The sequence below is a fragment of the Nilaparvata lugens genome, chromosome 3, assembly GCF_014356525.2.
Source record: "Nilaparvata lugens isolate BPH chromosome 3, ASM1435652v1, whole genome shotgun sequence".
NCBI lineage: Eukaryota > Metazoa > Arthropoda > Insecta > Hemiptera > Delphacidae > Nilaparvata > Nilaparvata lugens.
In genome coordinates this window covers 82461181-82477381 of record NC_052506.1, presented here as the reverse complement: position 1 = coordinate 82477381, position 16201 = coordinate 82461181, and the positions used below count along the sequence as shown (strand labels likewise).

The following is a 16201-nucleotide window of genomic DNA, read 5'->3' as shown; positions in this document are numbered from 1 at the left end:
AGATGGACGTGCAACTGGCCCTATGAGCTTTTGTTCTTCTTTCTTGGTCACTTTCTAAGTTTCAGACCCATAGAGTAACACTGGACTTCTTGTCTTGTATAGTCTGAGCTTTGTTCTGTGAGATAGGGACTTTGAAGAAAGTAGTATTTTGCAGGCATACACACACCTGTTTGCTGAGTTTACCCTATTTTGTATCTCAAAACTATCCAAATTTCTACTTGAGATTTTTACTCCGAGATATTTGAATTCCTGCACTTGTTTGAATTCATGTTCATCTATTTTTAGGCTGCCCATCCTTTCCCCCTGGTTTCTTGTAAAATGTATAAATTTAGTTTTGTAGTCATTTATTATTAGGCCCATTTTCACGGTTTCTTCTATTAGCAATTTGTTGAGAGTTCTCATGTCCTCTATATTTTCTGAAATAATTGCCACATCATCTGCAAAAGCCAACACATTAATCTTCGATCCAACCTCTACACCGACATCTTGCTGAGCTACTATTTGAAGCGCTTCTTCTATGGCCAAGTTGAATAGAATTGGAGAGAGCCCATCACCCTGTTTGACCAATACCTACTATTACTTCAGGCCCCACAACTAATTAATAATGTCATAGCATGTAGATTGATTCTTCCTAGATCGTAGTATTTTCTACTAGCTTATCAATGTAACTTTTGTTACTGTATCGATTTTTTATTGGATGGAATACCATCTAAATTTCAGATTAAAGACACTTGTATTTTAATAAATAGAAATTTTATTGAAATAAAAACACTTTATTCCACAAATGCAATAATTTATCCATACTTTCAGATTGATAGACATAGATCTACTCGGTTCGGTGATAGAGCCATAATTGATAAATTTATCTCAAACAAAAATACTTAATAATAGCCTGTATCAGAGTCGAAGGAGAAGTAAATCAAAGATAAACCAAATTTTATATAACTCTTTTTTAGGAAAGAGGCTCCCACAAACTTGATCACAATTAAGTTAATCTGTAGTACAAAGAAACCCATCAGGAGATGTTTTTTAGTTAGGTAAAACCTTTAATATTATGATGTTATGGACAGTTCCAACACTTTGCATTTACTTTTTAATTTATTAGTTCAAAAGCTCTTTTACACACTTTATTCACACTGTTCTTCCACACTCTAATTACACTGTTATTTCAAATTTTATTTACACTGTTCTTTCAACACTTTAATAAAATTTTCCACTCACACTTTATTTACACTGTTCTTCTACACTTCATGTAAACCGTTGTTTTGTAAAATTGAAGTTCTTTCTTCTTATCGCCCGTATCCATTTTCGTTTCAAAGTTTCATCTTTCGAAAAAGAAAATACCGTTTTAAACTTTAAAACCGTACGGAAACTTTTGGAATCTTGTTACAATTCCCGCAACAATTAGGTACACAACAGTATCCCATGATTTAAAACCCCAAATTCATTATTACTTTACACAAACGAATGTTAGAAGAATAATAAACAAACCATATTCATTGAAATGGAAGACCGTGAAAATTGAATTTGTAATTCCCATTTTGGTTGATTACCATATCAGATGTGATAACAAGCATCAGCGCTCTTATTTCGCTTGCTTACCGCCAGTAGATCATCGATGATCTACATGTGATGACGTCATAGTTTATTAGAGATCAGTTGTGGGGCCTGAAGCAATACCTACTATTACTTCAGGCCTCACAACTGATCTCTAATAAACCTTGACGTCATCACATGTAGATCATCGATGATCTACTGTCGGTAAGCAAGCGAAATAAGAGCGCTGATGTTTGTTATCACATCTGATATGGTAATCAACAAAATTGGAATTACAAATTCAATTTTCACGGTCTTCCATTTCAATGAATATGGTTTGTTTATCATTCTTCTAATTTTCGTTTGTGAAAAGTAATAATGAATTTGGGGTTTTAAATCATGGGATACTGTTGTGTACCTAATTGTTGCGGGAATTATAACAAGACTCCAAAAGTTTCCGTACGGTATTTTATTTTTCGAAAGATGAAACTTTGAAACGAGAATGGATACGAGCGATAAGAAGAAAGAACTTCAATTCTACAAAACAACGGTTTACATGAAGTGTAGAAGAACAGTGTAAATAAAGTGTGAGTGGAGAGTTTAATTAACGTGTGAAAGAACAGTGTAAATAAAATGAGAAATAACAGTGTAATTAGAGTGTGGAAAAACAGTGTGAATAAAGTGTGTGAAAGAACTTTAGAACTAATAAATAAAAAAGTAAATGCAAAGTGTTGGAACTGTCCATAACATCATAATATTAAAGGTTTTACCTAACTGAAAAACAGTCTTCTGATGGGTTTCTTTGTACCACAGATTTATTGTGATCAAGTTTGTGGGAGCCTCTTTTCTAAAAAAGAGTTAAATAAAATTTGGTTTATGTTTAATTTACCTCTCCTTCGACTCTGATACAGGCTATTATTAAGTATATTTGGTTGAGATGAAATTATTTATCAATAGCTCTATCACTGAATCGAGTTGGCCTATGTTTGTCAAGCTGAAAGTATGGATAAATTAATGCATTTGTGGAATAAATTTTATTTCAATAAAATTCCTATTTATTAAAATACAAGTGTCTTTAATCTGAAATTTAGATAGTATTCCATCCAATAAAAAATCGATACAGTATCAAAAGTTACATTGATAAGCTAGTAGAAACTACTATGAACTAGGAAGAATCAATCTACATGTTATGACGTCATTAATTAGTTGTGGGGCCTGAAGTAATAGTAGGTATTGCCTGAAGTAATAGTAGGTATTGGTTTTGACGAATTAACCAAGAACGGTTCACTGTAGTAAGCATCTAAAGCATCTTCTATATTGATTGATTTAAGTTCTCTATTCATGTAGATTACAATAAACTGGATTATACACTCTTATACAATAGTTTACAATACAAAAAAGTTTTAGATGAATTTACATAATCTATGATGTAATAAAGGAAAGAACTGGCTTATACACGAATGGGATAGGAAAATTATGTTTGGCGCATCATCATCACTTCTGGACTGATTAATTTGAAATTTTGCTTATAGTTTCTTAATTCAACGAGGATGGTTATAGGTCTATTTTAAAATCTTCAAGATTTCAGTTTGTCAAGTTTTCAATTAGACCATTGTGGAGCACGGGTTACCTGCTGTTATGAGGTCCACGCTATAATGGCAGTGTTTGATTAGCAATGGTATTGCTATCCTTGTCTATCATTCAACAAAGCGGATAGTGCTATCTAAAGTTATCGAAACATTTCAGTAATATAAAGATATTGTCATTTAAAAGCCAAAACCTAACCTTGCTAACATTTCCTATTACATTAAAAACATAATTAAATAGAACTTTTTAGATTATGATCATCGAATATTGTACACTATTAGGATTAAACTATATGTTTATTTATTCATTTATTTATTTATTTATTTATTCATTTATTTATTTGTTGATATAATTATAAAATGAATATGATCGGGATAGTACAACAGGCATGGCCCAAAACTATTCTGTTCCCAAATTTTGATAAATAAATAATAAAATGTCCGAAATAATAGGTTATGTTCTTACTGAGGAAAGTTAAAGTTCAAAGTTCTGTCCAAAAATATATATGAGCTAGAAATTTTGAATTTAGAATGATTAAAATACCAAATTATAGTCAAATATTGCACTTAATATAATCACACTTTGAATAAATTAAGGTATTTCAAAAAAAATTTGAAGCCAAAAATATACACACAACTTTCCACTAGGCACAAATATGTTGAATCCCTCGTTAAGCATAAGCATAATGTGAAGCTGCGTACACATATTCGCGCTTCCAACCCGCACCGAGCACGCTTCTCCCTCGTACCGCTCTCGTACCACCATCGAACCACAGTCGCTCCGCCCACGCACCCATCATGAACGTTACGGAAGATGTTAGATCTTCTCGCGTTCCCTGGTCGAACCACTGTTGCTCCCCGGTCGATCATCAATCGCTCTGCTGGAGTGACGTTCGGTTGCGGAGCAGAGCGAAAGTCTGTACGCACCTTTAGGGACATCTTTAAAAGCTATTATTTACATTATTGAATATTAGTATAGACTCAACTGTTTGTGTTTATAATACACCACCAATAGTATGCAATTTATCTTTCCAGTTCATCAGGTAGTATCCAATTGTATACTGCTGAATTGCATCCAAATTTATCAGGCTACAAAAAGGAAAAATAGTTGCGAGAAACTAAAGATTAGTACCTACTGTATAAACTTTTTGTTGAGGGCTACTTTCATTTATCAAGAAATAAAAAATTCAAGTACAGTTTTTTAAAAACTTTTATTCTCATGTTCCCACATATTAATGCAATTTTCAAGTCAAATGAAACATGCATCACATGAAACATGTAGTAAATGAATGTCTTTAAACTTAGGGCCGGTTTCCGAGCTCGGGATTTACCCAAGTCCTAGACTTTAAACAGCTGGAGTCAGAAAATTGGCTTTCCGAAACGGGGCACAGTCGCAGTTTTTATGATAATCTTTATTTTCTCATTTCTATAATTGGAAAGGTTTTAGCTTGACGAAATGAAACATTCCTAAATAATTCAAAATAGCTGAAACTTTACACTATTTTCACTTTATATTATTTTGTGTTCAATTTTCTAGTTTTTCGAAATTTAATTTGAAGGTGGACTGCGACTACGCCCCGCTTCGGAAAGCCAATTTTCTGACTCCAGCTGTTTAAAGTTCAGAACTTTGCTAAATCCCAAGCTCGGAAACCAGCCCTTAGATTTTGTATTTTTTTATTAGTATTGTAGTTTATTCTATTTTGAAATGTAAATGTGATTACAGCAAAATACATGGACATGGAACCGCTTTGGGTGGCAATGAATTCGAGTCACGTGTTTGCTGCTTCAAGGGATAACTTCCTGCTCTGGCATTATGTCACTCCCAAATCACACTCCACCCTAGGCATTGCAGGTAAGTTTTGAGTTTCGTTGAATTTTTATGATTTTTCTGTTACAATAGAATACAAAATTATTTTTTCCATCAATCTTACAGTCTAAACTTCTTCAAATCTAAACTAATATCCTAGTGAAAAGCTTTTACCAATTGAGAAATAATGAATGATGTTCTTTTGAAATAATATAGGAAGTCTTTTAAAATGAATTCTTTATTATGTTTAGGAGCCAGACACAGAAAAGAGCGTCTCTATCATATCGATGATACACCTTCTGGAGTTGCTGAAGTAATACAAGATTTGGACCGCTCGTTTCAAGTGAGTAAATTTCAGTAATTAGTTTTCATCAACATTTAATTTGATGTAATAATTATTGAGACTGGGATGGGAGCAGTTTTGATTAAATTCTATATTTTGTATTTCATCATGTACACATAATTCTCTGAAAGGCTCATCAGGATTCTGTATAAACAATTTCCTGTTCCAATTTTTGAACACAACAGACATGTGCCACATTTCGCAAATTGAAGATTTACACTACGAAACGAAAAACTAAGGCCAGGGTGGGCGCCTGGCCCACCTGGGAAAATGTTCGATGTTTTTGAACGGGTAGTATTTTAATCTAGTGGCACTCCGCCGATTAGCAAAGCTACAGGACCCGGCCTGCAGCTCAAGACTAGGCGCACACCAGTTAGTCAAGACAAGACAAGACAGGATCAGACACGTTTAGTCACAATACTTCACTAATGAAGTATACTTCGCTAATGACGCAACTTAAACTGATTAGTCTTTGAAAATAGACATGTCAACTATGTGAAGAATCCTCTTATATTAAGCGAGCAATTTCTGTATATCTGTTTATATTTTTCTATTTTTATATCTGGTTATATGGTTATTTATGTTCAACGGATCTCGAAAACAGCTCTAACGATTTTCACGATATTTGGAATATAGTAGGTTTATGATATCAAAATTCGATTGCACTAGGTCTCATCCCTGGGAAAACTCGCTGAAGGACATGAAAAGGATAATTCATCCTTGGAAAAACAGATGATGCGTGTGCCTGTGAGGAAGATAAGATCAGCTGTGTAATCAATTAGCTTACCGTATCTCGCGAGAAATCTAGAAATTTTAATTTACTTGATCAAAATACAGTAATTTGATTTGTTGACATGAGATGGTATATATCATAATATTCAAAGTTAATCATTATTTTACATTATTTTATGTGATTAATCAGTGTTATTTTGTTATTCAATTTGGTATGTAAACAATCAAAATTAGAACTTTTATGTTTTCAAATATTTGGACTGAAAATTTTACCTGAATTCAAGTGTAAGGAACATAACCTACTTTTTGGAATATTTATAGTGTATAAATCAAAATTCGGGGAAGAAAAAGTTTTGGGCTGTGCCTGTTAGTCCTTCCCCAATCATTTTAAAGAATTGAGTTCTGTTTATCAATAAATAAACAACGAGCAAAGCTCGGTGCCCCGATATTTGTGATTAAACGTGACTAATCTTGTCTTGACTAACCGGTGTACACCCAGCCTAACATATTTTGAATTCAGAAATATAATTCAATTGATTTTTTACAGGACGTTTCAAAATGTTTTTCAGGGTTTCGAAAATTCACTACAGGAAAGCTATTCTACTTACCTAAATGAAAATGATGCAGGGATTCAAACAGTTATTTTAACATGTATAAAAGTTCAATGTGTGCTCGTTTGGTGACACGGCATACGTCAACACTAAAGTCTAGCCCAAACACACCCTAACATGTCTCTTAGAGACGATAGAGGTGATTGCATTGGTTATGCGATCCTCTAACTCAGCCATATCGTTCGGCATTGGTGGGGTGAAGACCTTGGGCCATATGAATAAAGTTGAGCATTTTCTTATACTTCTAAAATATGGAGCATATGCTTAATTTTCTATGAATAAACGTGAGCAAAACCTTTTGCTAATGCTCATCAAAAAAAAAAAAAATGGTTTGAGCATTTGCTCAAAAGTAAAAGCTTATGCTCAAATTGTATGAATAAACTAGAGTATTTGCTCAACTTTTGAAGCAAATGCTTAAAAAAAAGTGAGTCTAGTCTGGAGCAGATTTTCACCTTTTGCTCATAATAAAATGGCTCAACTAATTCGTGTAAAGGTAGACGCACACAAATCGTCATCGGACGGACGGCACGCATCGAACGGATCGGATTAGATTTGATGCATTATTTTCAATTGGAGTGCGCACACCTATCCGCATCCGTATAGGTATGCACACTCCAATTGAAAACAATGCATCAAATCTAATAATCCGATGCGTGCCGTCCGTCCGATGACGATCTGTGTGGTATAGGGAACTATACCAGATACGATCACAACCAATAGTTGAGAACTATGAAACTCTCTTTAGATTCAATCATGATATATATCGCCATTATTTCTACAAAAGAATAAATACAAATGATACTTATCGGATATAAAGATAGCCATCACAGAATAGGAAAGTGTCATTTAAGAAGATGAGAGTATAGACGATTATAAGAAGGCTATTGAGATTATAAGGTTATGCTCAAGATTATTATAGAGATGACATTTTTTCACGCTATTATTTCAAAATTCAGAACTCAACTAACCTAAAACTCAATTCATTGATAGACAAGGGAGCAGACGACCAAACACAAGCGGTGTCTATGCTTGCATATTTGGCGCTTACGTGAGCTATAAAAACAAAGTAAGACCACAAAGGCGAATCAGCTGATTAAAAATCATTAAAATACGTGAGCATTCGCTCCAGTGTTCAGGAGCATAAGGTAAGAGTATAAGGTAAAGCTTATTCATATAAAAATGAGCAAATTCTTCTACCTAATGCTCATGAGCAAAACCTTATGCTCCATGCTCATGCTCATGAGCATATTATGCTCTGTTTTTATTTATATGCCCCATTGTCTTTCACATAGCCCTAGAGAAAGAAGTCATATGGCGTGAGGTCTGGTAATGTTGGTGGCCACAGCAAAAGTTGTTGGTCTTCCTCAGACGCGCGTCCTATCCAGTGTCAAGGCAGTTAAAGGTGCGTACAGACTTTCGCTCTGCTTCGCAACCGAACGTCACTCCAGCAGAGCGATTGATGATCGACCGGGGAGCAACAGTGGTTCGACTGGGGAACGCGAGAAGATCTAACATCTTCCGTAACGTTCATGATGGGTGCGTGGGTGGAGCGACTGTGGTTCGATGGAGGAACGAGGGCGGTACCAGGGCGGAGCGTGCTCGGTGCGGGTTGGAAGCTCGTATATGTGTACGCAGCTTAAGGTACCGTCGAACCTTGTTATGAAAATGGGCAGGACAACCGGCTTGCTTGTCAAATGAAATCATTTAATAGCTGAGGCATAAGCCAGAATTGCAACATGTCCAGGTACGTCATGCCGTTTACTGTTGTTTCTGCAAAAAAGAACGGCCCATACACTGCCATTTGGTGGCAGCCATTTTCTCTACTGTCTATATTGCCCATAGCTGGAAACGGTCAACTAACTGCTCAGTACCTGTGGAAAAAACTGTTCGAATTGCTCTTTCGTACAGTACTTGTTTCATTATTGTAAGTGGAATAGTTTTTTTGTAATGCATTTTCGTAACCCCGAAGAACATTATGAAACGCTCTGAATCTACGATCTCAAAAAACATATACTTTATTCGTCAATTAATCAGTTATGCTCTAAATTATGACAATTCTTCATTCAATTTATGTATTTTTTTATCTTGTATATTTATTTATTCATAGACAATAGATACAATGCAGGTAAAAACAACAGGCATTCGCCCAAAACTGACTTAAACCTTAATTTGGATTTAAGTCTAGAGGTTATGTGAATGATAATTTAATTAACACACTATTTTGAGTCCAAAAAATGTATGCACTACAATAATTTTGAATTTATCAGATTAATTTATTTCAAAATACAAAGCCAAACAAAAATCTTCCTTTACAATCACAAAAAAATATTAAAAATTTCACTTAAATCCACAAATTATACTTGATTCTATGTTCATGTTTTTCTTATCCTTATATTTGTATTGAGTTTCTATCCACAACTCACTTATAAAGTTGTTTGTTATCTATTCTTTTTTATACATTTTTAGTTCGCTTCCAAGTTTCCACAACATAACTATTTTAAGGTGAATATTATAAATTCATTCTATTTTCAAATATTTGTTGATAATATTGTTTTCTTTGTTTTTCAGCCTACCGTCAACACTCAGGTGAGTGATAATGAATTTGATAAAATAATGCTGTAGAAGATCTAAAAACACCAATGTTCTAAATTACCAGACTTCCAAGTAATCACTGAACAAATAAAAAAAAGTGTTCAAATAATAACAAGTAAAGGCTTGTAAAATAATAAAGATTAATCGTTCTTTGATTACTTGGAAGTCTGGTAATTGGAATAACAGACAGTACATAGTAATATCACTTGAGTAATATTCTCTTCGAAATGTCAGCATTCCGATGAATCCGACGTGATTTCTATGATTCTCCACACACGACTAGTAATTGCTAGTCTAGACTCAACTATTATTGTACATGATGACATGTTATTTCAATTATACAATCATCACTATTATCTATAATACAAGGTGGTGCAGAGGAAACGCATGTTTTTCGAACCGCTAGTACTCGGCCACACGAGGGGGGTATTGTCCTGGAACGAATGATGGCCCATACTTTGCCGTTTCAGTCGCAAAACATCGTAAAACATCGAAAAAACGTAAAACATCGAGCATTTTTCAGAAACAATGAATCTACAGTCACAGTGCAACGCCTTTCCGTCATTAATTTAGAGTTGGACGTCGAGGTGCAGTGCCTGATCGAAATACTGTACTCCGATGGGTTGCAGCGTTTAGAAGTACTGGTTCTGTGATGAAAAAGAAACCACCTGGTCTTCTCCCGTTCAGTTCGTACTCCGGAAAATGTAGACCGAGTCAGAACGGCAGTTCTGATGTAGACGATCGTAGACGATGTAGACGAATGTAGACGATCGACTAGACGACATGGTCTCAGAATCAGACGTCACTGACTCGGTCTACATTTTTCGGAGTACGAACTGAACGGGGAAGACCAGATGGTTTCTTTTTCATCACAGATACAGTACTTATAAACGGTGCAACCCATCGAAGTACAGTATTACGATCAGGCACTGCACCTCGACGTCCAACTCCAAATTAATGACGGAAAAGCGTTGCACTGTGACTGCAGATTCATTGTTTCTTTGAAACTGCTCGATAGGGAACATGCGATGTTGTACGTTCCAACTCTCATAGCAACTGAAATGGCTAAGTATGGGCCGTCTGCCAACATTTGCTCTAGGGGAGTTATATCGGTTCTAAAAATTTGCGTTCCCTCTGTACCAGCTTGTATAATGAAGGAAAGAATTGGCTTCAACACGTACGGGATAGGAAATTCACGAATTTCAAAATTAAAACATCAAACATTACGTCTGAACCACTTGACTGATTAACTTGAAATTTTTCTTATTGATTCTTAATTTACCGAGGATGGTTACAGGCATATTTCAAACTCCTCAAGATTTCAGTAAGTCAGGTTTTCAGTTTGTCAAGATTTTAATTAGACCTGTAATGGGGTTGGAACAATTGTAAATATATATTGGGGGTATCTTATGTATGGTAGGTATTGAGCGGGTATTATAGGGTTGTGAGAATGATCTAACTAATTCAAAGTTGACTTAATAAAATTAGCTAGACATTATGGTAACAATTTATAATGGGGGAATCGCTTGGCTTGCGAGAGGCTAAATTGATCTAACTCTATAACTCATGAGAAAGGAACTATAATTTAAAAGAATAAACAAAACAGATTATATTTTGGAGAACTAAATAATTGATTTAATAAATTGAAACTCAAAATGAAACTGGAAACTATTTTCTTAATAAAATATTAAGAAAACTTTTTAAACAAAAATAGAATAATTACAGGATTTGCCTTCAATAAAAATCTATAAATAATATATAATAATAATATTAGTAACTCACTGAACCTGGAGAATGGTGACTTGAAACAGAGGGTAGAGCCGGGCCCGATTATCTGCTGTATATAGTTCCAGGTCCCGTCCTCGTAACCGACTGCCAAGAGGCATACATTTTTCAGTGCAATTTTACTTGTCATGAATTTTCACCGTCGTCGACACTTTTAATACAATGGATACACTCAGACTGTGAAAATGCAAGTCAAATAATCGGCTACATTACAGACCCTAGCGGACCACGGATTACCTGCTTGTTTTCTAATCAACTATTCTAATAGAGCTACGTGAATTCTTTTTGAAATAATTACATAGTACCTTTTTTAAACACTACTGGTTTCAGCTTACAAGCCATTCTTAAGTGTCCTTTTTAATAATCACCATTATAATTTATATATTTATTTAATGTAATTGAGACGTTCATTATTTCCATAATGTTGTACGGCCAAAATTTGTATTTTTCTGCAGGGCAGCATCTTGCGTACCATTATTGCAGGCCATGCAATACCTTGTAAGTTTCATGCAATTAAGTTTGTGTCTTGTAAGTTTAAGTGTCTTGCTAACTGCTGTAATTTTGAATTTGTCCACCTGGAGTGATATGATTGCTATAAAATATAACTGACTATTGTATTGTTTGCTCTATCCAATACATAAATTGATAAATTGATAATGCTGTGGACTGTACAACCCGATTCCATGTTAAAATGTAATTTACTATCCCATTAATTGCTGGTGGACCCTTTGATTCTAAGTCTTCATGAATAGTTTTGAGTTGAATGATTGACTGCTTGAGTTAAGTGTTGTTTTGCATGCTTTATGACTTGCGCCCGTACTACAATTGGTCATTAGGTTGAGACACCAATTGTGCATAGTGGTGTCCGTCACTTGGTCACTAGGACGAGACACCAATGGTATCCGTGTATAATGGTAGCAATTTGTTACAGTGATCTGCGATGATTCCCGGTCACCATTTAGTCTAATAAGAGCTCTAAGACTAAGGCCCGGTTGCATAACAGCCGGTTAAATTTTAACCATGATTAATTAATTCCACGAGAACCAATCAGAGAAGCCGTCTTCCCAAAAACGCCTTCTCTGATTGGTTCTCGTGAAATTAATCACAGTTAAAATTTAACTGGCTGTTGTGCAACCGGCACTAAATGTTCGGACACCGTGGTGTCTCAGTCTGATGTCCTAATGTAATAAGTGCCTTATTGGCATATTCTTGTTTCCTAATGTAATACGTACCTTATTGGCATAGTTTTGTGATATTTATTCAAAAAACATTTTGTGATATTTATTAGTAAAGATTAGGTACTGTAGATAGCTGAGATTTTGATTCAAGATTAGAAAATATAAAGACTAATCCTGGTTTCTCTCAAGTCTTTTCAATCTTGAGGGTCTTTCTCATACGTTATACAATTTCTTAAAATAAATTTCTATTTAATAAATATATTAAATTGTATAGTAAATCTGCTATTTCTTAAAATGCCACTGTATATTATCAAGGAGAAAAGATGGCATAAGTAGATATCCCGTGATATAGGTCGTTTATATTCCAAGTTTCAAGCAGATAGCTGTCGAATACTGTCTATTATTACTATTCTCGCTGGGTGAGAGTGTAAAGCTGCGTGCACATATTAGCGCTTCCAACCCGCACCGAGCACGCTCCTCCCTCGTACCGCCCTCGTACCACCATCGAACCACAGTCGCTTCGCCCACGCACCCATCATGAACGTTACGGAAGATGTTAGATCTTCTCGCGTTCCCCGGTCGAACCACTGTTGCTCGCCGGTCGATCATCAATCGCTCTGCTGGAGTGACGTTCGGTTGCGGAGCAGAGCGACAGTCTGTACGCACCTTAAGAACGGCACTATGAGAGACTACCAGCGTCACATAGCTTCACGAAAAAGAACTACTAGGACTATCAGCTTGAGTTGACAGTGAAATTTGGAACATAAACGCCCTATACCATGGGATATCTTTTCTCTATGGCTTTATTGAATCTTATTTATTATTAAACGAAAATCCTAATTAAATGCTGTAAATCACCCCGAAGACCTCTGCTACTGCAAATATTGACAACAGGGTAAACAGCTATGGTGAGGTCCACGTTATAATGACAGTATTTGATAAACTTTGATGTTGCTATCCTTGTCTATCGTTTGATAAAGCAGGTAGTACTATCCTTTTCTAGCTCGACAACGAACCAAATCTGTTTTTGTCGATGTAGAAATATAATTAGTTAAGGCAGAGTATAGGCAACGCTGTTCTTCTATCTTCATCCACTGCCATTATAACGTGGACCTCACTATAGATGGAAATAGGATGAGCTACTATCAAAAAATTATTTGTCAGCCCGGGAATCTTATTTATTTGCATATTATTTGAATTGTGTTAGACTTTTCCGATAGCATGTTGTATTGTGTTTTCAAGAAGTAAAATTAATTTTTATTCTTAGTACAGACGGTATGTTTGTTTATATATTTATAGTTCATAGTTTCATCATATTTTCCCCAAAACTCATAACGGAGTATGGTCGGTCAACAAACGGTCCTTAGTCTACTATAATGGCTAAAATAGATTCTAAACCAATATTTTCACAAATCAGATTTTTAAATTTAGATGCTTCAAAACAATTTATTGATAGAAGTATGTTTGTTTGTTGTATTCAAGTTTGTTTTTTGGTCCTACAAAAATATCTCTTTAGTAAGTGAATATTTCCCATTTTAGTGATAATAGTGTGAAATATTTATTCTATGTTTAGTTTTGAAGCATCTAAATTTGAAAATCTGCTTTGTGAAAATAGTTAAGGACTAAAAATTTTGTGGAAGTGAACAACTTGAATGAAAAAGACTAAGAAATTGTCAAAAACCACAGATTTATTGATACTTAGAAAGACCGGTTTCGGTTATTACACCATTTTCAATCTCTGATAAACTAAAACTAAATACAAGAGCAGCAGAATTTATACTAGTATGCGAGTTCTGCTATTGGTCAAGGCATGAACGACGCCTGCCATTGGCCCAGCTAGACAGTATCCTCCCACTCAACGGTGTGACAAAATGGCGGCTTAAGAAACCGAATCGCCATGAAAACAAATTTTTTTCATCATGGCGATTCTGTTGCCTAAGCCGCCATTTTGTCACTCCGTTGAGTGGGAGGAGACTATCTAGCTGTGCCAATGGCAGGCGTTCATGCCCTTGACCAATAGCAGTACTCGCCTACTAGTATAAATTCTGCTGCTCTTGTATTTAGTACAGAAAACGAATTTTTTTCATCATGGCGATTCTGTTGCTTAAGCCACCATTTTGTCACACCGTTGAGTGGGAGGAGACTGTCTAGCTGGGCCAATGGCAGGCGTTCATGCCCTTGACCAATATTAGTACTCGCCTACTAGTATAAATTTTGCTGCTCTTGTATTTAGTTTTAGTTTATGAGAGATTGACAATGGTGTAATAACCGAAACCGGTCGTTCTAAGTATCAATAAATCTGTGTTTTTTGACAATTTCTTAGTCTTTTTCATTCAATATGAATAATTACCACAATATCAACTTCTCAACTACACAAAAAGTGAAGAAAATAACTACAAGATTTAACCTATTTAGGACTATGTGTAACCTTATCTAAATTTGGGAGAGGAATAGCACAAGGTTACCTTATTTTTCTTTCCCTTTCTTTTTGATGATGTACGTATCGTATGAATCAATAAAGAATGAATGAATCAATAAGAAGAAATATTTCACATTACAATCACTAGAATAGGAAACATTCGCATATTAGAGAAATAATTTTGAAAAAAGACCAAAAAACAAACTTAATTTCGTATAACTTTTAATTGTTTATGTATTTATTAATTGCAGGCGACAAGTGACCCGATCTGTTGCCTGGCGGCAAGCGACAAAGTGGTGCTTGTCGGTCGGGAGTCAGGTGTCATACAGCGCTATTCACTGCCACAGGTGGCGCTGGTTCAGCGTTACACTCACCAGTGTCGGCCGCATCAGATCGCAATCAACTGCGACTCCACGTCAGTATAATTCACTTTCAACTGGCAGTAAATTCACCAGGAAAACAGACTAAATATACTATAGTGAGGTCCACGTTATAATGGCAGTGTTTGATCAGCTATGGTACTGCTATCCTTGTCTATCATTCAACAAAGCGGATAGCGCTATCTCTCGCTTTGCTCTGTTGCCAGATCGTCTTTTAACAATTATTTTAATTGTAATTTGACTGCAATCTAACACTTTGGTTAATGAACAGTTCAATTCTAGCTTAAATTAATAAGTTTAAGTTTGACATTAAAGAGGTATTCACTCCTTCACAGTCTAAGTGAGCCATGCTCATGCACTGTCTCTTTCAGAATCACTCTTACTACATTTAAACGAGATCTTCCTTTTCAGTCTTCTCACTGTATTAGAGTTGTCAATGAGGTGTAGAGCTTGGATGTTCAGATGATTATGTAGAGTCTCTTCATGATTTCTGGCATTGATTTCGTCTCTTTACGAGAGAAAAAGACTGCGACTCTAGTCTCTTCTCCACGCAGCATGTGTTTTCAAACGGTGACACTCAGACCAGTCGACTCTTAGTCTCCGCGACCTCGCAACTGTGAGCGTCGACTCGACATGTTGGTCGAGCCTCGACTTGAGTTGCATGGTACCGTGTATTTTCAATGAAAGTGAGGTTATGTTCCATGAAAGTGATGTTTTATCATTTTAGATTTAAGACAATATATTCATAATAATTATTATAGAATTTGTTACATGCAAATTAGTGACGAATAAGATATTATCTATCTATATATTATATATATATATATATATATTATATATATATATATATTATATATATATATATATATATATATAAGCGAAATGGCACTGACTCACTCACTCACTCATTCACTTACTCGCAGAACTAAAAATCTACCGGACCAAAAACGTACACATTTGGTAGGTATGTTCAGTTGACCCTTTAGAGGCGCACTAAGAAAACTTTTGGCAATATTTTAAGGGTGGTCTCTAAGGGTGGTTTCTAAGGGTTTAAAGTTCGTCTTTTAGCATGTATATTCTTCTTATTCTTTTAATTATAATTGAAAAAAGGCCATACCATATGTTTTTTTGTTTTGTTTTTTTTTTCAAATCAAATCATTTATTTTGTTAATATAGAACTATAATCTAGAGAGAGTACCTCTTCGAAACAGTTGTTAACTGGTAACTAAATT

The 16201-nt window shown here is 35.2% G+C and overlaps 1 protein-coding gene across 1 annotated transcript in view; it reads left to right on the top strand.

Annotated features, from left to right (window-relative positions):
• Positions 1–16201, top strand: part of LOC111043285 (WD repeat-containing protein 35) — a 99516-nt gene that overhangs the window by 23162 nt on the left and 60153 nt on the right. The window contains exons 10-13 of the mRNA XM_039422917.1: positions 4846–4974; positions 5181–5272; positions 9184–9201; positions 14841–15004. Of these exons, the coding sequence (XP_039278851.1) occupies positions 4846–4974; positions 5181–5272; positions 9184–9201; positions 14841–15004 (403 nt within the window). The remainder of the gene's footprint in view (positions 1–4845; positions 4975–5180; positions 5273–9183; positions 9202–14840; positions 15005–16201) is intronic.